The following is a 22,665-nucleotide window of genomic DNA, read 5'->3' as shown; positions in this document are numbered from 1 at the left end:
ATGGCCACTAGACCCTGAAGACTTATCGCCCACGAGAGCATCAAAAAATTTTCGCCAACAGTGAAGAGAGCAGGACCCACGTGGGCCGGGCTAGTTTTGGTAGATATCAGAGGGGACAGGGCCTCTCTCCCCCATAAAAAGGTGCTACAGGAAGAAAACAAGGACTCTGTGAATATCTCCTCTGTCGATAGCAGTAGTTGCTGCGGAAGCCGTCTCTGCAGAATGAGGTCTCGTAGTGTGGAGCCCTTGATCCAAAGGCTGCCACCCCTTAAAAGAGCCGCTAGTCTTACAGAGGCTGAGGCACGTCGGGCATTGCGCTGTCTTCACGAGTTTTCCTATTACCCAATCCCAGATGTGTTAGGACAGGAGGTGCCCAGGAAGACGCAGGACGATCCCGTGCTAGACTCTGGTTATGTCTCGGAAAACGAAGCCGATGAGATAGCCAACGAGAACAAGGCCATATCCCTGTATCTGGAACCGCTAGAACGCGACTTTGCTGTGCGATGGCTTACCGGATTTGTTGGACAAGCCTGGGAACTCCCTCTGGATGATGATAATCGAGATGGCTTTGTGGATGCGGCATGTTCGCTGCTGTCGCATCTGACTTCGACCGAGAATGGCTGCAGTACGAATGACGAGGAGGATCTTGGCATGACGCGGCGATTTGAGTTTTCGACGGGTGACGACGCCAAACTACTTGTTGTTGATCTCTACGACACTCCCATGCAAACAGGAGAAGATCATACCGATGTTGGCTTGCAGACTTGGGGAGCATCCATCGCATTCTCACAGATGCTTTGCACCGCGCCATCAGACTTTAACTTGGATCGGAGAACGCTTGCTTCCTCCACACGAATCGTTGAGCTTGGGGCCGGCACAGGCCTTGTGAGCATGGTGCTTGCAAGCCTCCTGCCCTCAATAGCTGATTCACTCCCATCCATCGTCGCAACAGACTACCATCCAACTGTTCTAAAGAACCTGGAAAGAAATGCCGCCTCTCTCAGCTCTAGATCGGAACCCGCCGCATCGATGCAAGTCGCCCATCTCGATTGGTGTGCTCCAACGCGTGAGCCTCCGCTGGATGTGTTGGCAGATATTGTTATCGCCGCAGATGTTGTCTACGCTGCGGAACATGCTCGTTGGCTTCGCCATTGTGCCGCTTATATCCTCGCGCCTGAAGGTGTCTTCTGGCTGATGGTATCTATCCGACCAAATGGCAAATTCGAAGGCGTTTGCGATTCAATTGAGGCCATATTTTCTGAAAATAATACGGATGCTGCAGACAGCTGTCAGCATCTAAGGATCTTGAGCAAGCAGTGGATTGATAAGAAGCAAAGTATCGGACGAGCTGATGAAGTCGGATATAGGCTCTTCAAGATTGGCTGGGTATAAGGCGCCTGCGCTGAACCGGCACTTCTTGCGGTTTTATCTCTCAAACTTTTTTTGTTTATTTGTTTAATCTTTCATATCTGGTTTATAAGCGGAAAGATGGATTTATAGAGCGGTTTATACGGCAAAATAGAGAAAGGGGGCATACTTCATTAGAGAGAGGGGTCATGATTAGAGAGAAGGGTCATAGATAGATAGACTATAGACTTAGAACTTTGGTGCATGGATATCGCGTTATTCTGAATATACATATTTTCTTAGAGACAATCTGAGCTTATTTTGAACGCTTTAACGACACGCGCACTCCATTCAAGCTGCTTGTTGTTAGTGCAATATTTTCCTGCCACGGTCGAGAGTCTCTGGACTCGATAGTCTCAAATTCTTGGAGAAACCGAATAAGCACGTAGCTAGCCTCCATTATAGCAAATTGTTCTGGAAAGGAAAAGGGTTAGCTAGGATAAGAATTTGAGCCTTTATGGAACCATGTACTCACGGCCAATACATATTCGAGGGCCGCCATTGAACGGGAGGAACTCCCACGACAATCGGAGCGACTTCCATCGCGAGGGATTAAACTCCTCAGCGTCGACGCCATACACTTCCTGTTTGCGATGGAGACCATAGACGTTATACACAACCGGAGTTCCCTTGGGGATGAATAAAGGAGACTTTCCCTCCAAGCCTCCCCCTCGTGGAAGAACGGTATCACAGATTGCCACTCGAGAATTGACCGGAACCGGAGGATAAAGCCGTAAGCTTTCATTAATCGTATAGCGAATATATCTGCATTCAGAGATGTTGTCAAACGTCGGTGGCTGATTTTGGAATTGCGCGACCTCATCCCGTAGCATTGCCCACAGCTGTGGTCGTGTCGAAAGCATGAGAAAAACATTAGCGATGAGGCCTGCAGTGGTATCTCTGCCTGCCACAAGTATGTTGAGGATTTCATTCCGAATTCGGATTGGATCCTGGGTATCTTCAATAATGGCTCGCAAGAGAACATAAGGAAGTGACTTGGAGTCTGAGCTGTTCCCACGCAAGGCGTCATGCACAAGATCGTCCACAAACTTGTGTACCACGTCTACATGCTGCTGGAACTTTGGATCTGGTTTAAGAATAGCCAGCCCACCTAGCGCGATATGCGTTGCAATTCGATCTTGTGCGTATTGAATTGAGTCTTTAAAACCCTTTAGTTTACTGTGATAGTCATGCTGCTCCTGTAGCAAGCTATTGGTGGACTCTCCCAGTAAAAAGTCAGTGGCCATATCCATAGTAAAACGCAATACCAGCTCTTGGAGCTCTATCTCTTTTCCATCAACGATGAGGTCCATAAATCGCTTGACGTGAGTCTCCAGCATGGACAAGTCCATGAGTTGTTTACGAGCGAATTGAGGTCGAAGAAGAGCACGCGAATGGGCCCAGGCAGCCCCATCTGAGCTGAAAATTCCAGCTCCCATGAGAGGATGCAGTGCTTTTTTCCGTTCTTCCTGCAGTTGATAGTCTTTGAAACGTGTGGAGAGAACCGTCTTGATGATTTCATGGTCCCGGGTCATGATGCCTGTGGTGATAATATTCGTCTCAGCTAATATATATACAAGGGTAGATGTCATGTTTACATGGCTATTGACGCAACATACCTACTGTCCCCAGCATGTTGAGCTGGTACGTTTCCCCAACTTCATCGTGCCGTTTTGTTACTGTCTCTAGGAACCGATGCTTAGAGAATGCCTTAAAGTTACTGATGAGTAGATCAATTCCATAAAATGGATCTTTGTGAGGATATTTGATCTGAATAGGCTCGCATCCATGCTGCTGCGAAAACTCTCTCTGCTTTTTGGAGCTGCTAATTCTATAGGATATGAATCTGTAGAGGCAATACAATATGCCCCCGGTATACAACGCCAACGCGATCTTGCTGAGATCCATCACGTTGGCAAAATAGTATTGAGATAATGGAGACCAAGATTACCACCACTACTTAGCCTACTTCCCGATCTGTCATGAGACAGTACTTATAGCCGAGTAGACGGCTTGCCTGTGCTTCATCGGAAGGATGCTCGGTGGATTGATGAGCGCTAATGCTCAAATCAATTTGTCCCACATAGCACTTGTAGCTATTCAATCGCAACTTGCAGCTTGCAGCGTAAGACGATTATACACACATACCCCAGAACCATACACTATGTTGGGGGCAGCCATATCCGGCAAGACCATTTTTCTTTGCACGGTTGAGTGATTTATGTAGATCCTATACATGAGCAGGGCTACAAAATGGGGAATGCTTGTCAGTGAGAATCTCCAAACCAACCCACCACCTTGGACTCTAGCTTCGCTTTATGTGGAACGCTTTGCAATAGCAATTAGCCTCCGTTGATACCGTCCGTCACCGAAGACCACGATTTTTTCCAAAATGAAGATCCTATGTTTACATGGACGTGGTTCCAATAACGAGGTTACTCTTCGCCCATTACATCTCACACAGCCTGTCATCCGGCACATTAAACTGATTCGCGTCATGGAATTTATTATAGATCTTTCAAGCCCAGACTGCCTCTCTGAGATGCATTTTGGATGATTATTCGTTCGACTTCGTTCAGGGAACAGAGCTGCATACAGAAGGTGTGTCACCATAGTCCAATCAGAGCCACACCCAGTGTTCTTATCGTATGCCCATATAGGAAATTGGTCTGTGTTTACAACCCAATTCTCAAGCTTGCCTCAGTACGGATACTACAATCCTCTGAGTCCGTCATCTGTAAAGAATGCAGAGGACCATCTACTAGAGCTCATCGAAGAAGAAGGAGGATTCGATGGAGTGTTGGGTTACTCTGGAGGAGCGGCGTTTGCAGCTCAAGCAATCATTCGACACAACCAAAGCGATCCAAGTGAGCCTCTGTTTCGATTTGCCATCTTTGTCAACGGCGGCACTCCTATCAAAGCTTTCACGCTGAGTGAAGAGAAGGTGATGGCTGGAGCGGTAGACACTGCGGCGATAGATAAGGAACTGGCAGCAACTTTTTTTCGCCCCTCAAACATGCGGGTACGCAAAGGGGATAGCAGAGAAGAAGCCGAAAAGGCTATCGAATCCCGCAAGGAAGAAATGAAGTCTATTGAGACGGGCAAGCTTAGCGATGGAAGATATTTTCTAACTGACGGAAAACTTGGCTTAACAAGATACGAGGGCGCGATGGATGGTCCGCTTGTTGACATCCCGACACTTCATGTGAGGAGTCCGAACGAGGATGATGCTAATCTAGGACTCAACCTGCTGAATCTGTGCAACCCAGACTTGGTACGAGAATACCATCATCCATTTGGACATGACTTCCCGAGAGGGCAAGAGGAAATCCGAAAGATTGCTCAGATGATTGTCGAGTTGGTGGAATCAGCATAGCTACATACCTAGACAGGCGAAGAATCGGCGTTACAGCCTATCAATAGGAAACGAAAACTCATTTCCCATATTTTTCCCACAGTAGCTGTTTGGGTCTTCAGTACCAACAACTTGCATCTCAGCCACCGTCGCTCCAAGGCCGTCTGCGACGTAAGACCCCTCAATTGATAGCCTCACGAACCGAATCAGTGCTGATTTGTGAAGCTCCACAACGGTAATATTTCCTTCCCGTATCCGAATGGCTTGTGCTTCCTGGGGATCGTATGTTGCTGATATCTCCACCTTCTGCGTGGGGTGCAGCTCTTGGAAATTCTCCTCCGCCGCTTCGCTCCCATGTAAGCTAAAACTAGAAGGTGGCACACCACCCCAGTTGAGTATAACTCTTGAAACATCGCGTGGCTTATTGCCTTGCAGCTCGACCGTAACCGAGGCCTTTTGGGGGCTAGATGGCTGCCACACGGTCGAATTCGCGCCGTCGACTACCGCATACGGATAATTTCCAGCGGCCCAGTCGGAATCAGAGGCAACCGGCTGACACAAGGCCAGATCTTCTTTTGCATGGCTGATATCAGGCCGTCTTGTTGGGACGACAACGGACTCTCCTACAGCTAGGCGATATTCTTTTACACCTGGATTTCCACCGAGTATGCGCAGGTCTACATGCTTTTCTGCACTTGAGGATGTGCTACGTCGAGTGATTGTAGTGGTTTCCGTCTCGATCGTGACATCGAACGATGCATTCTGCCACTTCATGCCCTTGATCTGAACTCCGCCTGGAATTTGAGGCGGTAGAGTTGGGTCAAGATAGAATGCCTCTGCGTTTGGGCGCATCCCAGTCAGGCCATGAGTGAAGTATTGTAAATAGCCGCCAGCCCCAGTTAGAAAGGGGAACGCTGGGTTGAGTCCAAAGATGAACGCGGGGTTATCAACTCCTTCAGGCTCTGAATCCAGCATTGTCTCGCTGAATTGGTAAAAGGGTTGGCGGATGTATGACTCCGAAGAGCGTTGCATGAAGGTATATGAGGCACATCCCTTCTGCTGCAGCTGAGCTTCAGAAATTGCATATATGGACCATGTCATTGCTGGTCCATCTGCTGTGTTAACTGAAGAGTACTGATATCGCAGGTTAGTTGGTTTCGGGATAACGTAAAGCTACGTCCAGGGGCACTCACATATGCAACGTCATTTCGTGCTTGTGTATCACTCAGCTGAAACTGGAGCGGGTAGTTGATCAAGCCCACGCTGGCTTGTTTGACACGCCACGTGCCATCCATCCCAGAAAACTCGATGATGATTTCTTCTTTTTCCTCATACGGAATGTACATGTTCTCCGCAATACGTGACCAATTTTGAGGGACTGGTAAATTCAGGCGGCCGGCAGCTGATGGGGCCCAGTCGCCAAGCAGCTGCTTGATGGCTACCCCAGTGTATGCGCCATTGTTAATATTATATGCAAACTCATCCTGCAGCATTTGTTTCGTCAGTAAATGTATCTGGTGATAAGGAACTGCCCATCGAAATGACCACATACCGGCTCTCCCATTTGAATGGTTTCGTATTGTCCAGTGGAAGTGTTGTGAAATACATACGCAGCAAACATATCAGCAATCTTTTTGATCACCGGCCATCCTTGTTTCGCAAGCCAGCTCAGGTCATTGGTTTGCTGAAAGTACTGCCAATGAGCCAATGCAATATCAGAGTTGATGTGGTATTGGTAGCCCCAGCACGCCCCGGTGCCCGTACAGTTACCAAATCGGCCACTGGTCCACGGATACAGCGCCCCAGAAAAGTTGTAGTACTGGGCATTTTCAACAGCTTGGTCCAGGAGCAATGCACGGTAGTTGTTGATGCTCGCGGCATACTGTGGGTAAAGCGAGAGTATCGAAGGGTACACCCACGTATCTGCATCCCAGAATACTAATCCAGCGTAAGAATCGCTAGAGAGACCGCCGACGGAAATTGAGTTGGCGAATCCAGACTCTTCGGGCAAAAGGCCGGCGAGAATGTGGAATAGCGATGCTCGCGTGCGGACTTGCAAGTCTGTGTTGCCTCTGATGACGATGTCCCCGTCGTTCCAGACCGCGTCCCATTTCTCTGTGTGCTCAGATATCAGATCATGCCAAGCAACAGATCTTGCCGAGATCGCCACGTTCTTCGTCCGTGCCAGCGTGTCTCTGGGAAAGGCTGCTGTGGAGCCGATTCCTACAAACTTGTACACGGTCAAGGATTTCCCCCGCGTCAGATCCCAGTCCCAAGAGCTCGCCACGGTGCTCGAGTTTGTGGAGACCCAGGGATACCCCTCACCATTGTGCCTCGTGCTAGATCCGCTCCGCAGGCTCTCCACGTTTACAGGATTGGCATCTGGACTTTCGAATTTGACTGTGGAGACAACATATGCTGTGCAATAGTCGATTCCTGAAGGCTTCACGCTTGTCCAAATTGTCGCGTCTTCGTCGAACAATTTATCGTGAAAGTCGGCCCGTACAGCGCCCGCCCCGTCCAAAATGTCGGTTATCTTTAGCTTCGTATCCTGGCTGACCGAGAGATCTAAGCGAACAATCCCCAGGTTGAGCCGACTTCGGTGCGCAAGGACAGTGTAGTTCAGCTGGAAGGTAGTGTTTTGTCCTACCGGATTCCAGGTAATGTTTGTGTGTACAACTCCATTTTGGACTGAAAATGACTGATGAAACGACGTAACGGTAGAAGGATCGACTCCGGGTTCATAAGTCTGGCCGTCCTGTGTTGTAACCGTAAGACCAGTCCAATCCGGAATACCGCTGATAACTGATTCGCCTCCTCGTTTCAGATTGTCTGGGACGAGGGTGTGCGTGATATTTTGCTGAACATCCCAAAATCCAGAAATAGTTCCAAATGTGGCTCTTGGTTGATCCAGCGGCCATGCTATGAGATCACAACGCTAATTAGCAGTATTCCACACGACGTAAACGCAAGGAATTCGCGCTATACAAACAATTTAACACGTAACCGCCAGTGGAATCATCTCGATATGTCCAATATCCAACGCCTTCAGCCGGCAGTCGCTGGCCAAAGTATCCATTGGCAACGTAAGGGGAGTTTTGATAACGATTTGCAATAAACTGATTCGTTGAGAGGACCCAAGGGTCAGAATGGGCGGAACCAGGACTCCCCCAGACACCAATAGCAAATACTGCTAATAAAACGAACGTCTTTTTCATGATTACGGCATGGAGATTAAGCTTGATCTTGGGAACATGCGGAGTACATATGTAAGCCCTTTATTCCTCTCGGGGAAACTGCAGGACCCTCCCCGTCATCGGCCTGAACACTCTGCGATTCGCAATAAGAAGTTTAACCAAATGTTTACGCACATACAATTTAGTACGTAAAGAAACGGAATCAACGGGGACAGTTCGTGCTGCTATCGTACATTTGCAGCAGATTTAGTTGATCATGTAGGAGCGCCTATTCCTGTCGGGTAACACCCTTTACCCCTCTTGTATTAGTATTCCAGGCCCACAACTAGGTAGATAATTTGAGGGATGAGCAAACACGCAATCGAAATTGAAAATAAAGATAAAGACATTGTGAAGAATTAGGAAAGCTCTCGTAATAGGCCCCGATTGCCGTCGACAAGCTGCCTATTGGAGCAGTTGGCTGCAGACAGCGCTGCAAATAATAAGCGCTATGGCTGCAAAGTGCTCCCTCATCCTTGACTAACGGGCCGACGGATTCCTGCCGAGTACTCAAATCCATGGTTGATTCAGATTTATTACCCTTGTCAAGATGTCCTAACGATGGTACTATGCGGTGTCGAAAGGAGGAAATGAAGTACGAATAAAAATTGCACTACCTACGAGCTCCGGATGCACTATTGACATCAGCTTACGCCGCTGTTGAAATGTATGGGGAACGGGCCGAAATGGCGGGGCCCTGCTAATCATTCCATCAATCAGCGAACAACTTATTTTGGAGACAGCGTGGGAAATAGAAGCTTTTACATTGTCTAATTGACGTAGCTATTAGAAAGACATCGACAGGAATAGATTGAAGCCATTATGCAAGGTATAGGTAGCTATAGTGCTTCCTGGAACATAGAGATTATCTCCAGACTTAGGTCGTATTAACCCAGCTACTGTTAGCATACAGGTCACGTTGATAGTGGCAGGGATTTTGACGCTTGTACAAGTATAAGGACAACGTTGAATACAGCTAGCCTCTCTTTGAAGGAGGCCGAACAATGATACCCACACAGAAACTGAGACAAACGGATAATACGAATGACCAATTACCAAATGTGGAACAGGTGTTCACGGGGACGATCATTAAAGAATTGTAATTTGACTCTGCGTCAATACTACTGAAATATACACACAACACAGGGCTACCCCGGCATTCTCTAGAATCGTATTAGCACGATGGTGTAGGTATTATCCTGTTGCCGCCGGGTATAGAGCTCTGCATGTACACTATTCCATCTTTGCTTATAGCACAAATGACTCTCATAACGTTAACATAGCCTCGTTTGTATTAACATGTGTTATCAAGCAAGCTACTCGGTCAGCATATTGATGTGCCTGTGATGAATTACTTTATAAAGGTCTTCCCAGTGTACTCTTAATACCTCTCGAGAAGAGCTGCATATCTTCCCCTTCTTTTCAACATCGTATTGTCAAAGTTGACGTCGCCGCAATGGAGCCTCTCGCCATTATCGGTATGGCCTCTCGGTTCCCCCAGGAGGGGGACAACAACGAGAACTTTTGGAAGATGCTCATGACTGGCCGATCTGCCATGACGCCATTTCCAAAGAACAGATTTGATATGGACGGGCATTACCACCCGGATGTTGAACACGGAGGAACAGTTAGTGTCCTTGTTGAGTGTTTTGTTTCACATGTATACTCACCTGATGAATAGTTTCACGTACAAGGCGGCCATTTCATGAAGGGTGATCCTTCAGAGTTTGATAATCAGTTCTTTTCGATTCCCAAAGGCGAGGTGATGTCTCTGGATCCTCAACAGCGTCTGATGATGGAGAATGTCTACCAAGCTCTAGAGAATGGTACGTATTACTACTCCTTACAGCATTTATCTCGCACTTGGTCACTCACATAGTCCTAGCTGGCATTCCACTGGATCGAGCGGTAGGATCGAATACTTCGGTATTCAGTAGTGGTTTTAATCATGATTATCTTCAGCTGTTGAACACCGATCCAGAGATTAAACTAAAATATAAGCCCATGGGGACCAGTAATTCTATCATTTCCGGCCGAGTCAGCTGGTTTTTCGACTTCAAAGGCCCAAGTCTTACTGTCGATACAGCATGCTCTAGTACCATGGTCGCTTTCCATTTGGGAGCTCAAAGCTTAAGAAACAACGAGTCTGAAATGTCCGTCATCTGCGGCGTTAATGTATTTACCTACCCCACAGATTGGTTTGCCATGGACCACCACGGATTCCTCTCTGCCGATGGCAAGTCTTATAGCTTCGATCACCGTGCTAGCGGATACTCTAGAGGAGAAGGTGTTGGAACAATCATCATAAAACGCCTTTCTACAGCTCTCCGAGATGGAGATACCATCAGAGCAGTTTGCTTGGCAAGCGGCTTGAATCAAGATGGGCGAACACCGGGTATCACACTACCTAGCGGACCCGCGCAAGAACAAATGATACGCGAGGTGTACAAACGCGGAGGACTGGACATAGCAAAAACTGCCTATGTTGAAGCCCATGCTACGGGAACTGCCGCTGGAGATCCAATAGAAGCAAGAGCGATTGCAAACACCTTCGGTACTGCCGATAGAGAGTCACCGCTGATAGTGGGAGCTGTCAAATCGGCTATAGGACATACAGAGGGTGTTTCAGGTCTGGCTGGCATCATCAAATCGGTGATGATCTTGGAATCAGGAATGATCCCTCCAAATGCAAATTTCGAAAAGGCAAACCCAAAGATTCCTATTGACAAATGGAGAATCAGACTGCCACTGCAGCCTACGCCATGGCCGGCGCCAGGCATGAGGCAGCTTTCGATCAATTCTTTTGGCTTTTCAGGTACGAACGGCCACATCGTCCTGGTTGATGCTCTTCATTTCTTGGAAGAAAAGAATCTGTCAGGATTCCACAAAACTTTGCCTTATCCGGATTCCACTCACAACGGCCATACCAATGGTAATGGTGTGAGCGAAACTGCAACGAATGGTCATACTCATACCAATGGTCACGCTGAAACCAATGGACATATTAAGACCAACGGACATGCTAAAACAAACGGGCATATTGACACCAACGGTGACTCTTCAATAGCTCGTCCTCCATTGGTTTTTGCTTTCTCATCCTTTGATGAACAAGGTGTCCAAAGAAATGCCAGTGCCTTGGCTGACTACCTCAAAGATCTGCTGGCAGATCCTTCAAACAAAGCGAAGAACTACTTGAGTGACTTGGCGTATACCTTGGCAGCAAAGCGTACTACTTTCCAATGGCGATCCTACTACCTCTCAAATAGTCTGGAGGACCTAGTCCAGAAGCTAGGCACAGATTCATCTCTTCTGAAGCCAGTTCGGACAAGAGGAGTTCCCAGCATTGGATTTGTCTTTACTGGCCAAGGCGCTCAGTGGTACGCTATGGGACGTGAACTCCTTGCCTTTTCCACTTTCAAGGAAAGCCTAGAAAGCGCTTCTCGTTATATGCAGGAGCTCGGCAGTCCCTGGTCTCTGTATGGTAAGCTTTTGACCTAACCCTTGAGAACGTTCGCTCAAAATACTATGATTACTTGGCTAAACATGCAACACAGAGGAACTTCTCAAAGATCAAGCCGATTCACAAATCGACAAGCCACAATTGGCTCACCCGTCCTGCACTGCAATTCAAGTTGCTCTCGTTGACTTACTGTCTTCTTGGAACTTGCGGCCTACACGCGTAGTCGGCCACTCCTCCGGTGAAATTGCAGCTGCGTACTGTTCAGGAAAGATTTCCAGGCAGGCAGCTTGGAGAGTGGCTTACTACCGAGGTTACGTCTCTGGCCGTGTTTCAAGCAGTGGAGCAATGCTGGCAGTTGGTTTGCCAGCTGAAAGTCTGGATGAGTACCTTCAAAAGGTCAACTCTCAACTGCCTGGTGAATTAACTGTGGCTTGTTACAATAGCCCTAAGAACCACACCATATCCGGAGATTCCGTGAAGATTGACGAGCTGAAAAGGATACTTGACGAAAAGGAGATTTTCGCGAGGAAACTCAAAGTCAAGACTGCGTATCATTCATCGCATATGAAAGATGTGGCAGATGAATATTTGCAACTGCTAGGCAACATGGAAAAGCCTGCAGATACCCAGCTTTCAGCAGACATGTATTCAAGTGTCACAGGTAATCGTATTGAAGGCGATTTAACATCTCAGTATTGGGTTGACAACCTGATTTCGCCCGTCCGTTTCACGGATGCGTTGCTCAAGATGTCCTCGGAGAGCTCTTCCAAAAACTCGATGCGAGTCAATACTAGCAACAGCGCAATCCAGGAAATTGTCGAAGTTGGTCCTCATTCAGCTCTTCGTAGCGCCATCAAAGAAACGCTCACTAGCCACTTTAACGACAATCAGCTCATTGGATACCACGCGGTTTTAGATCGCAGCAATCCAGGTGTTGACACTCTTCTGACGTCTGTCGGAAACTTGTTTGCACGTGGCAGCATGGTTGATCTCAGCCTTGTGAACCAGGCATCCCCGTCTCATTCAAAGGAGCAATCGCCATCAATGCTCGTCAATTTGCCTCCATACGCCTTTAACCACAGCCAAAATACATGGTATGAGAGCCGACTGAGTCGCAATTATCGCTTCCGCAAATACCCACGCCACGACCTTTTCGGAGCTCCAGTTCCCGATTGGAATCCAGAAGAACCGGCTTGGCGCAACTTTATTCGAATCTCTGAGCAGCCTTGGTTGAGAGACCATGTAGTAGGTTAAAAGCCATTGTTAGCGCATGAGTTGTTAAAGGCACTAACAGAACATAGGTCACAGGCAGTATTGTCTATCCTGGGTAAGATCCTGTATTTCTCGGTTGGCTTGAAACACAAACTAAACGCTAACCTGTCAATAGTGTGGGATACATCATTATGGCTATTGAAGCCTCTAAGCAAATCGCATCGCCAGATCTTAAGCTGCTTGGCTTTCATCTCAAAGACATTTCAATAAAGAGCGCTCTTATCATTCCCGACAATAAAGAGGGAGTCGAAGTCAAGTTTTCAATGGTCGCCATGGACGAATCTAGTCTCGAGAAATCGAAATCGTGGAGAAAGTTCACCGTAACAAGTTATAACAGCAATGCAGACGACTGGGTAGAGCATTGCACGGGTTACATCCAAACTCAATATGAAGTCTTGCCTGGCCCAATCGATGAGGGGCTTGAAGAAGCTTCAGAAGTCCAGGCCTCCAAGAAGATGCTTCAGGACAGCATTGCACGATGCAACACACCAACAAGCATTAACTATGACAATCTGGATACCATTGGGTTGCACTTTGGACCTCTGTTTCAGAACTTGTCTGACGTTGTTGTCAACAAGGGTCAAGGTGAAGTATCCTCATTCATCACTGTTCCAGACGTCGCCAAAATTATGCCCAAAAATTTCGCTCATCCTCATATGATTCATCCATCTACAATGGATTCCATGATGCACCTCTTCATAGCCGGTAAGTCAAAACAATTTCTCGCGTTCTCGCTGAAGGGTCACTAATCATATCTTATGTAGGTGTTCTCGATATCACTGACAAAACCACGTTGGAGTCTCCTATGGTTCCTACCTTCATCAAAGAAGTCCGTGTTTCTGCCAAAATAGAAAGCACTGCCGGCCACAAGTTCAGAGGATTCGGAGTCTCAAAGTTGACTGGATTCCAAAAATTCCACAGCGATATCACCATTTGGGACGAGAAGACGAATGAAGAGAGAATTGCTGTACGAGGTTGGTCAGGAAAATCTCTAGGATCTGAAATATCCGCAGCCGAGGCAAAGAAGATGTGTCACGTTGTAGAGTGGATGCCAGATCTCAACTTGGTTAAACAGCCCAAGCTCAAGGCAGTGCTTGCTTCCGATCAAGAGAACGAGGAGTATAGACGAACTATCAGAAAGCTGCAACTAGCATCAACTCTGTTCGTAACTCTAGCTTTGGATGACTTGAAAGACTATCCGGTGGGCGACTATGAAGGCCATTTCAAGAATTATTACAACTGGTGTGTTAAAGTTCGAGACGACTTGAACAACAACTTACTGCCCCATCTCGACTTTAACGAATGGAAACAGTACATGGACAATGAGCCACTGAGAGAAAAGCTATTTGACAGCATCATGGATAGCGCAGATGGTAGACTCTTGGTCAGAATGGGAAGAAACTTGGCGCCCGTTATGAAGAAAGAAGTCGATCCTCTACAGCTGATGTTTGGTCAAGACAATATTCTCGACGAACTGTACAGAAACATGGTTGAGTCTGGAAACCTACCCAGCCTTTTGGCTGCCTATCTTGAGATTGTCCATCATAATAACGTCAATCTCAACATCATGGAGATTGGAGCTGGAACCGGCTCACTCTCTGCCCCAGTATTGGAGGCTTTGGGACCATCTGCTTCCAACGAAGAAAGACTGCTCAATGACTCAGCTATTGCGAAATACACTTATACCGACGTATCATCAGCTTTCTTTGAGAAGGCTAAAGACAAGTTCAAGAGATGGAGAAACCTTATGGAATTCCGAACGTTCAACATCGAGTCCGATGCTATTGAGCAAGGATTTGAACAAGGCACATACGATTACATCTTTGCCGGAAATGTCATCCATGCTACTGCTGATCTCGAAAAAGTGTTAGCAAATCTACGATTGCTACTAAAGCCAGGTGGTAAATTAGTGATGCACGAAGGTATTCGACAAGGTATGTGTACCCTAACATCATAAAGCTCAAGTATCTGGCGTATTATGCATTTACAAAGGATCTTTGTACCTCGCAATCTACTTGAGCCTCTTGTATTCTTTTCCGATTTATCAAAGTATGTGCATTTACTAAATATTTTATTTTCAACTAGACCTTCTTTGGCTTCCACTTTCATTTGGTCAACTAAAGGGCTGGTGGCTCAGCATAGAGCCAAACCGCAAATGGTGCCCGTCCATATCTGAGTCTGAATGGGACTTTGTTCTCAAAAGAGCAGGCTTCACAGGAATAGCAACCGTACTCACAGATCGCGAAGTTGCCGATATTCGTGGACAAAGCATCATGGTTGCCGAAAACAACGAGGATATTGGATTGCAAGACGCCAATAGGAAGATTCACATCATCTCCTCAGCGGCGACTCAGAATCTAGCATCCGCATTACAGTCTAGGATCATCAAGGACTTTGGCTATAAGAACTGTTCAATTGCCAGCCTTGCAGATTTATCGAATGTTGAGCTCATTTACGACACATGCATTTCACTGCTCGACCTGGAAAGCCCTGTTCTTTCTCAGCTTACAGAGGAGCGGTACAATCAGCTCAATCATATCATTGCTACGAGCGATGGTGTTCTTTGGGTTGCAGGAGACTTTGAGAAAGACCCTCATCAGTATATGACTACAGGCCTCATCAGAACAGTGAGATGGGAACGTGACCTCGACGCTCCGAATCTCGTCACTTTGGCGGTAGCGGAACCTCGACCCGAAGACGATCAGCTTCTCGAATCAATTCTTTCCGTTTTCAAGCATCAATATGTGGACGGTATTGAAGATGAGAGCAAGAATGCTGAATACTTTTTGAAAGCCAACCATCTGCTCACAAACCGCCTCATCGATGCTCAGAGTGTCAATAGCTATATTCATTCCAATTTCGCTGAGGCAGATCCCAAACAAGCGCCGCTTGGGGAAGCTGGACGACCGATTATGCTAGACACTTCTTCACCAGGATCACTGAGCGCTCTGCATTTTGCCACAGATCCAGTATGGGCCCGGCCGCTTTCTGAAAACGAGGTGGAGGTGGAAATCCACGCTGTCGGACTCAATTTCCGAGATGTATTAATTGCCATGGGCGAGCACGTCGCAGCTTGTCTCGGAAATGAAGCAGCAGGTTACGTGTCCCGCATTGGCTCAAAAGTCACCAACGTTCAGGTAGGCGACAGAGTTGTATACATGAACGGACTTGTTGACGGCGGTTGTCTCAAGACATTCGGAAGACAAGTCGCGGATGCTGTGGTCAAACTCCCAGATTCCGTGAGCTTCGAAGACGCTGCCAGTCTCCCGTGTGTGTACTCTACGGCAATCCATGGGCTCTATGACATTGCTCGATTGTCTGAAGGAGAAACAGTCCTCATTCATGCTGCTGCTGGTGGCGTTGGACAAGCCGCTATTCAGCTCGCAAATCTAGTTGGAGCGGAAATTTTCGCGACAGTATCAACTCCTGAAAAGCGAGATCTTCTCATCAACGAGTATGGTGTAAAGAAAGACCACATTTTTTCGAGCCGTGATCTGTCATTTGTGAAAGGCGTTATGCGCATGACGGATAATCGTGGCATTGATGTGGTTCTCAATTCACTCTCTGGTGATGCCTTGCGTGCATCCTGGGATGTCTTGGCGCCGTTTGGACGGTTCATTGAGATTGGCAAAAAGGACGCTCAATCAAACGGCAGAATTGATCTTAGCCCATTGTTGCGCCAAACGGTAATGGCTAGTGTCGATTTGACAACTATCATGAACTACAAGCCCAAGAAGCTCGGACAGCTCATCACCGAGACAGTGCGACTCTTTGCCGATGGCAAAGTAAGAGTGGCCAAACCCACCAGGGTCATGGACTACACGCAGATTGAAGAAGCTTTCCGATCTCTGCAGTCAGGGAAGAGCATGGGAAAGACTGTTTTCAAGCCTAACCCAACTGATATCGTTCCCATCATGCCTGAGAAGCCATCCCCGCTGCGATTTGATGGCAATGCATCTTACGTCCTAGCGGGAGGGCTTGGAGGCTTGGGAAGAAGCATTGCACGTTGGATGGTGTCACGCGGAGCAAAGCATCTAATCTTTATTTCAAGATCAGGCGCTGCAAGTGAATCTGCGCAAGAGCTTGTAAAAGAGTTAGAGGCGACTGGCTGCAACGTCCATGTCTTCGCTTGCGATGTTAGCGATGAATCTGCGTTATCAGCCGTTGTTGACGCATGCAAGGCCAAGCTTCCTCCCATCAAGGGATGTGTTCAAGGATCTATGGTCCTAAAGGTAAGAAACAATTCGTTTTCATGCAACGTGTCAGAATTTTACTAATACGACGATCGCATAGGACGCAATGTTCGAGAATATGACTTACGAAAACTTTGATGCCGCATTGAAACCAAAGGTCCAGGGTTCATGGAATCTTCACAAATACCTGCCCACGAGCATGGACTTCTTCCTTCTTCTCTCCTCTACTACTGGAATTGTGGGCAACCGCAGTCAGTCAAATTATGCCGCCGGTAATACTTATCAAGATGCTTTGGCGGCACACAGGCGCGCTCTGGGTCTCCCGGGAACAAGTGTCGACTTGGGAAGCATTCTCTCCGTCGGCTACGTGGCTGAGAACAAGAGCCGCCTCAAAGCCATCACAAACATCACAGTAGTTCTCGAGTCTCTTCGCGAAGATGAGATCCATTTGATATTCGAGTATCATCTTGATCCCAGAAACTCCGCTGCGAGCCAAGCAGTGTCCGGCTTAACGAATGCTGCGCTATACAAGCAGCGTCGCATGCCTGTGCCTAGCTACCTCAACTTCCCTCTCTTTAAGCATCTTCAAAGCGAGACAGTCGTCAATAGCGATTCCACTGAAGACGATCCTATTCTTTTGGTACCCATTCAGCTGGCTGCGGCGACGACGGCTGAAGAAGCCACTACCATTGTATCCAACGGGATCCGACTGAAGCTTTCCAAGCTTCTCTCAATGGCGGCCGATGACATTGACCCCGGTAAGTCGATTAGCTCTAATGGAGTCGATTCTTTAGTCGCCACAGAGTTTAGGACTTGGCTGGCCAAGACCCTGAAAGTAGACATGCCTATGTTGGACATCATGGGGACAGGTAGCATTCACACTATCAGTGAGAAGGCCGTGGGCTTGAGCAAATTGGTCCAGATTACAAGCAGCAGCTAGTTTAGTGTCTATGGATGTTTTTCTCAAGTATAGTCATACATAATGACAGCAACAATTATACAAACGTCTTAGTCAGCCCTCTAGCAAGATATATACCTAGTTAACGCAATGATATCCAGCCAATTACACATAAATAGACCATCTGGCGTCCAAAATCCTTAGACTAACCAATCGATCCTTCCGTATTGTCTATCATTAGCTAAGCTTCCTGCTTTTTTACTTGGGTGATAGTAACATCTTCGATAGGATGCACTTTGGTAGCAGCAAATTTTCTTGCTGGTGTCTTTTGAGCAAACAGAATATCCAGTTCCTCATATGGTCTATTCCATGTCTCTGGAAGGCGGAAATACGACCAGATGACCATGAAACAACAAGTACCGCCCCAAACAAATCTATAGTTAACTAATGTCAGCCTGAACATGATTATCAAGATAGCTGATAGTGAGCATACGTACCCGACATAACCCTTGACATTCCACGCCTCAGGGTTCATAAAATATTGTTGAAGAATCCCAGATACGATATTCACAATACCATGTACATCTCTCGCAATGCAGATAGTCTTTTGACGAAGACGGGTAGATCCTATTTCAGCCGGATATGCCCAGCTGAGTTGGCCAACGGTGAGCTGGAAGACGAAAGTCCACAATAAGGTAAGCACGGCTTGTGCCAAAGCTATCGAGTGCTTGCTCGTCCACACATTCAAGATACCAATCGAGAGCAAGATGACACACATTGCAATCATGCCCCAGATATAGATACGGCGGCGACCAAATTATGGCATTAGAGCTGCGACAGTCTCACGTCAGCATGAAGTCTTCATAAAGTGCCGATCAAAAAATACGCACCGAACCAATTAAGGAAACATCCTACAAGGCCCAAGCAAACACCTCCAAGGCTCAATGAGTACGTTGTAGACGTGCTAACGCCAATGCTCTGAAAGAAATAAGAACTGTTATAAGCGAAATTGATACCGCATAGCACCGCACCAGTAAAGGCCATGCAAGCGATCTCGGTTCGGCGGAGCTCTTCTCCTTTAACACAGTCCCAGTAGCTTGTTCCTATGTTGTTCTCTCGCTCAAACTCGTTTGTATGTATTATGGTTGCGAGAGTATGCTTTGGATCGATCCTCGCATTGGAGCTCTGGAGTCGACGCAGCGATTTCTCTGCCTCTTCAATGCGGCCCACGCGGACAAGGTACCATGGGCTTTCAGGAGCAAGATATACCAGGGGGATCAGGAAACAAGGCCACACCCATTGGATCGCAAATGGAATTCTATATGCCCATTCACTTGTGTGATTAGACAGCCCCTTTAGCACTCCATCCGCAATCAGTTGGCCGATAATGAAACACATGTTAGTGTAGGAAGTCAAGTAAGTTCGAATAGATGGCGGCAGAACTTCAGAGGCGTAGGAAATGGCACAAGTCGCCAAAGTCGCCCAAGGAAAGCTTAAGCCCGAGTAATTAGCCACTTGATAGAGCCAATAGAGGGGATGACTGTGTTTACCCCAAGAGAAATTCGCCAATTGTAAGGACAATCAGATTGGGCGCAAAGAAGGGAATAAAGATCAAGGCCATCATGCAAATAAGTGACCATAAGACCACGCGTCTCTGGCCAAAGGCTGTTACGAGCCAGCCATTAATGATGGCTCCGATGAAGCCTCCCACATTAGGTGCTTGGCTTACCCCAGACTGCCAGGCAGCCGTTAGTTGGTACCCGCTGGGTGTCGAAGGAGAAACTCCAACAGATTTCCCAAATTTAATCTGAAACGACGCTTGGAGCTGGTCAGCTAAGCACGCTATCATTGTATATGGGCAACTGACGATACGCAAAGAAGCTACCAAGCAGAGCAGTATCATATCCTTCCATGATGACGCAGGCTGCCATTACAAACGCCCATAAGATGGCATTCGGATATGCTTTAGCAGCTTCCCACGGCCCCAATTCTTTCTCAATAGCAAAACCAATGGCCGCATCTGCTACCAGTACTTTGTCGCTTATTCCGATCTCATTCTGTGGGAACCGAAAGTCTTTGGCCTTTTCTTCTGGATGGCTTTCAGTAGCAACGTCTGTTCCTGTTCTGCCCGCCATGGTCTGATGGTGTATTGATATGTCTTTCAGCTTAAGTACAGAATGATTGTATGTTAAGTAAGTACTGAACCTACTTGAGACTTGTATGAATGATATGTGGCGGTTGGCAAGAGGTCGAGAGCATCGCTGCATTTTCGAGAGCATGCGCAAGGCTGAATGTGAAGAGAGCGGAGTAACAATGCTGAGATGCAGGGTTGCAATAACGTAATTTACACATCGGATGCTTGATTACTATACTCGATAGATACTCTTCGTCTGAGTGCACAGATAAAAGAATGTGGCAATTTGGAGGTCGTAATTATGGACGTAGCGCTCTGTACTGCGTGCAATCTTCTTCGTTGCAACAAAAAGTATACATATATCAGAGCTTGAGGCAGCTAGTATTCATCAGCAATTGTAGAACAGTTAGATGATTAGGAAGTATGCTAAATAAAATATCTAATGCCACACGTTATGTATTTTCTTCTATAAAGATGCTCTCCATAACAGCACTGAACTGTTAGATCGAGATACAATCCCAGGAATTTTCCCATTTAGACTAAAAGGAACAAGGAGGGGCAACCCCGCATCTCGGCTCTTGCTGATAGGGATGAATACAAGGAAAGCACAGTGCTGGTAGAGTAGAATCTAGAGCATTGTTGTTTGGCCACAAGGGGCTCAGCCTTAACATTGGGTGGTGAATCAGCGTTATCAAATTAATTTATAGTGTTACAGTTTTGATCTGGCAAGTAAACCCCAAGTTATATCTAAGCTGATGCTGATGCACTGTAAGGAACTTTAGGCTAAGTATTATGCTTATTTGTTGTGTCCCAAAACTTGAGCCACAAAATTGTCAAGATGTCACGGAAAAAATATGATCTTGGTTCATTTTTATTTCATAAATGGCTTATAACTCTCTATAGTCATCATCGCATTTAACGTCGCTCAAGAGAGGAACTTGAAACCAGCAAAGTCCTTCGATTGCGCGTCTTCCACAGCTTTTCGGTAGTTGGCGTAACCCGCAAGCCAGAAAATACCAGCATTGTCATCTCCTCTTGGGCCATTGTTGCCAAAGATGTAAGACTTGATGTTTCTGAAAATGCTGCCATTTGCAATCATGCGGCACAGATCCATCCACCCTTTCTTCGCTTCCGCATCAGCTTCAATGAGAACAGGCTTGCCTCCGTTTTCCTTCTTCAGTTTCTCGGCCTTGGCAATCATCCCACTGACAAAAGCACCTTGTATCTCGATGATCGGCGGCATATTGCCAAGCGGCGATTGCGGGCCCACGCTGAAGAACAGGTTGGGAAATCCGGTATCACCAATGGCCAAGTAAGAAGATACGCCGTCTCGAGCCCACTGCTGGCTCAAAGTTTCGGTGCGGCCCTTGATGTCGATGGCTGCATAACTGCCATCCACGACCTCGAAACCAGTCGCCAGGATAATAACATCCAGCTCGTGCAGCTTCTCGGTGGTTCGGATACCGTTCTCAGTGATTTCAACAAAAGGTGTAAACTGGTAGTTGACTATATCGACATTTTTCTTGTTGAATGTCTCATAGTAGTTTGAGAGAGTAACAGGTCGCTTGCCATAGAGTTCGTTCGGTGTCAGTTTTTTAACTTTTTCGGGGTCCTCCACGATTTGAGCAATCTTTTTGTTGAAAAAGTTGCAAAGTTCTTTGTTTGCTTCTTCACTGGAGTGAATATCGCCAAAGACTCCGTACATGAAGCTAAAGCCGCTCTTCTTGTCCCAAAGTTCTTCCCAGATACGTTCTCGTTCTTCTGGACTGACGCTCAAGGCCGAGGTTGTCTGGTGCTCCAAGGGCATTGCAGTAGGATGGTTATCAACCAATTTCCAGACATCGTCATAAGTCTTGTTGATGTTTTCTCTGTATTCGGCTGTTACTGCCTTGTTTGGATGGGGAGCAACGTACTGCGCCGAGCGTTGGAAAGAGATTGCCTGCTTTACATCGTCTGCGATGTTGACTAGAATTTGTGCACCAGAGGATCCATTACCAATGATACCAACTCGCTTGTCTTTAAGGTCATACTGTTCGGTCCAGTCACTAAGAAACGAGTTAGCACAAACGCCATTTACAACATCAAGATAGAACTAACCCTGTGTGGTACACTGGGCCCTTGAACTTCTCAAGACCAGTAATCTTGGGGTAATTAGGCGTATGGAAGATTCCTACAGCCGTAATCAAGTATGTGGATTTCCAAACTTCGCCATTATCGAATGTAGTCGTCCATGTAGCCGATGCTGAATCGAAAGCAGCCGATACCAGTTTGGTTTTGAGTTGAATATCCTTTTCCAAGTCATAAAGCTTGGCGATGTTTTTCAAATACTGAAGGGTTCCTTTTTGCGACACATAGTGATCCGGCCATACGTCTGTCTGTAATGCATCCTTGTTGAAGCGGTATCGATAAATCTCGCTAGCAGAATCGCTAGTTGCGCCGGGGTATTGACTCCAGTACCATGTACCGCCAATTTCGGGAGCCTTGTCAAAGGCCCTTACTGAAAGCCCAAGCTCTTTAAGCTTGATGAGGTTGTAAAGTCCTCCAAAACCCGCGCCAATAACGATTGCATCAACAGATGACATGTTGAAAGAGACAAACGACAAATACGTGCGTAAGAGTAGGATGAAGCGGCTGGTAGACTTGGCTGGCTACCGAACGAGTTGCCGATTGGAGCTGTTGCCAACATGTTGGGAGAGATCCGGTCTCATAT

The 22,665-nt window shown here is 47.0% G+C and overlaps 7 protein-coding genes across 7 annotated transcripts; 3 read left to right on the top strand and 4 right to left on the bottom strand.

Moving 5' to 3' along the window:
• Positions 1 to 222: 222 nt before the first annotated feature.
• On the top strand, positions 223 to 1,392 carry TGAM01_v204629 (methyltransferase; the record flags this gene model as incomplete). Its single annotated transcript, XM_018804473.1, has 1 exon — positions 223 to 1,392. The coding sequence occupies one exon, from the start codon at positions 223 to 225 to the stop codon at positions 1,390 to 1,392; it is 1,170 nt and encodes a 389-aa protein (XP_018662286.1).
• A 271-nt stretch (positions 1,393 to 1,663) lies between these two features.
• Positions 1,664 to 3,315, bottom strand: TGAM01_v204628 (cytochrome P450 52A13; the record flags this gene model as incomplete). The annotated part of the gene is made up of 3 exons (XM_024549470.1): positions 1,664 to 1,821; positions 1,883 to 2,971; positions 3,027 to 3,315. 3 exons carry the CDS (start codon positions 3,313 to 3,315, stop codon positions 1,664 to 1,666), a joined length of 1,536 nt encoding a protein of 511 aa, XP_024405810.1.
• A 484-nt stretch (positions 3,316 to 3,799) lies between these two features.
• Positions 3,800 to 4,783, top strand: TGAM01_v204627 (hypothetical protein; the record flags this gene model as incomplete). Its single annotated transcript, XM_018804475.1, has 3 exons — positions 3,800 to 3,841; positions 3,921 to 4,008; positions 4,068 to 4,783. The coding sequence occupies 3 exons, from the start codon at positions 3,800 to 3,802 to the stop codon at positions 4,781 to 4,783; spliced, it is 846 nt and encodes a 281-aa protein (XP_018662288.1).
• A 30-nt stretch (positions 4,784 to 4,813) lies between these two features.
• TGAM01_v204626 (acid trehalase) lies at positions 4,814 to 7,980 on the bottom strand (the record flags this gene model as incomplete). Its single annotated transcript, XM_018804476.1, has 4 exons — positions 4,814 to 5,896; positions 5,956 to 6,246; positions 6,315 to 7,684; positions 7,755 to 7,980. 4 exons carry the CDS (start codon positions 7,978 to 7,980, stop codon positions 4,814 to 4,816), a joined length of 2,970 nt encoding a protein of 989 aa, XP_018662289.1.
• Positions 7,981 to 9,454: 1,474 nt separating this feature from the next.
• On the top strand, positions 9,455 to 17,863 carry TGAM01_v204625 (lovastatin nonaketide synthase; the record flags this gene model as incomplete). Its single annotated transcript, XM_024549469.1, has 9 exons — positions 9,455 to 9,625; positions 9,680 to 9,824; positions 9,884 to 11,479; positions 11,553 to 12,703; positions 12,760 to 12,785; positions 12,846 to 13,435; positions 13,495 to 14,664; positions 14,816 to 16,962; positions 17,024 to 17,863. 9 exons carry the CDS (start codon positions 9,455 to 9,457, stop codon positions 17,861 to 17,863), a joined length of 7,836 nt encoding a protein of 2,611 aa, XP_024405809.1.
• Positions 17,864 to 18,062: 199 nt separating this feature from the next.
• On the bottom strand, positions 18,063 to 19,956 carry TGAM01_v204624 (general alpha-glucoside permease; the record flags this gene model as incomplete). The annotated part of the gene is made up of 5 exons (XM_024549468.1): positions 18,063 to 18,255; positions 18,319 to 18,538; positions 18,712 to 19,313; positions 19,372 to 19,639; positions 19,689 to 19,956. The coding sequence occupies 5 exons, from the start codon at positions 19,954 to 19,956 to the stop codon at positions 18,063 to 18,065; spliced, it is 1,551 nt and encodes a 516-aa protein (XP_024405808.1).
• A 924-nt stretch (positions 19,957 to 20,880) lies between these two features.
• TGAM01_v204623 (hypothetical protein) lies at positions 20,881 to 22,537 on the bottom strand (the record flags this gene model as incomplete). Its single annotated transcript, XM_018804479.1, has 2 exons — positions 20,881 to 22,000; positions 22,053 to 22,537. The coding sequence occupies 2 exons, from the start codon at positions 22,535 to 22,537 to the stop codon at positions 20,881 to 20,883; spliced, it is 1,605 nt and encodes a 534-aa protein (XP_018662292.1).
• Between the last annotated feature and the right edge of the window lie 128 nt (positions 22,538 to 22,665).

This window comes from Trichoderma gamsii (genome assembly GCF_001481775.2).
Source record: "Trichoderma gamsii strain T6085 chromosome Unknown Scaffold_13.2, whole genome shotgun sequence".
In the NCBI taxonomy this organism is placed as follows: domain Eukaryota; kingdom Fungi; phylum Ascomycota; class Sordariomycetes; order Hypocreales; family Hypocreaceae; genus Trichoderma; species Trichoderma gamsii.
Note: the sequence above shows the minus strand (reverse complement) of the source record. Positions and strands in the feature narration are given on the sequence as shown.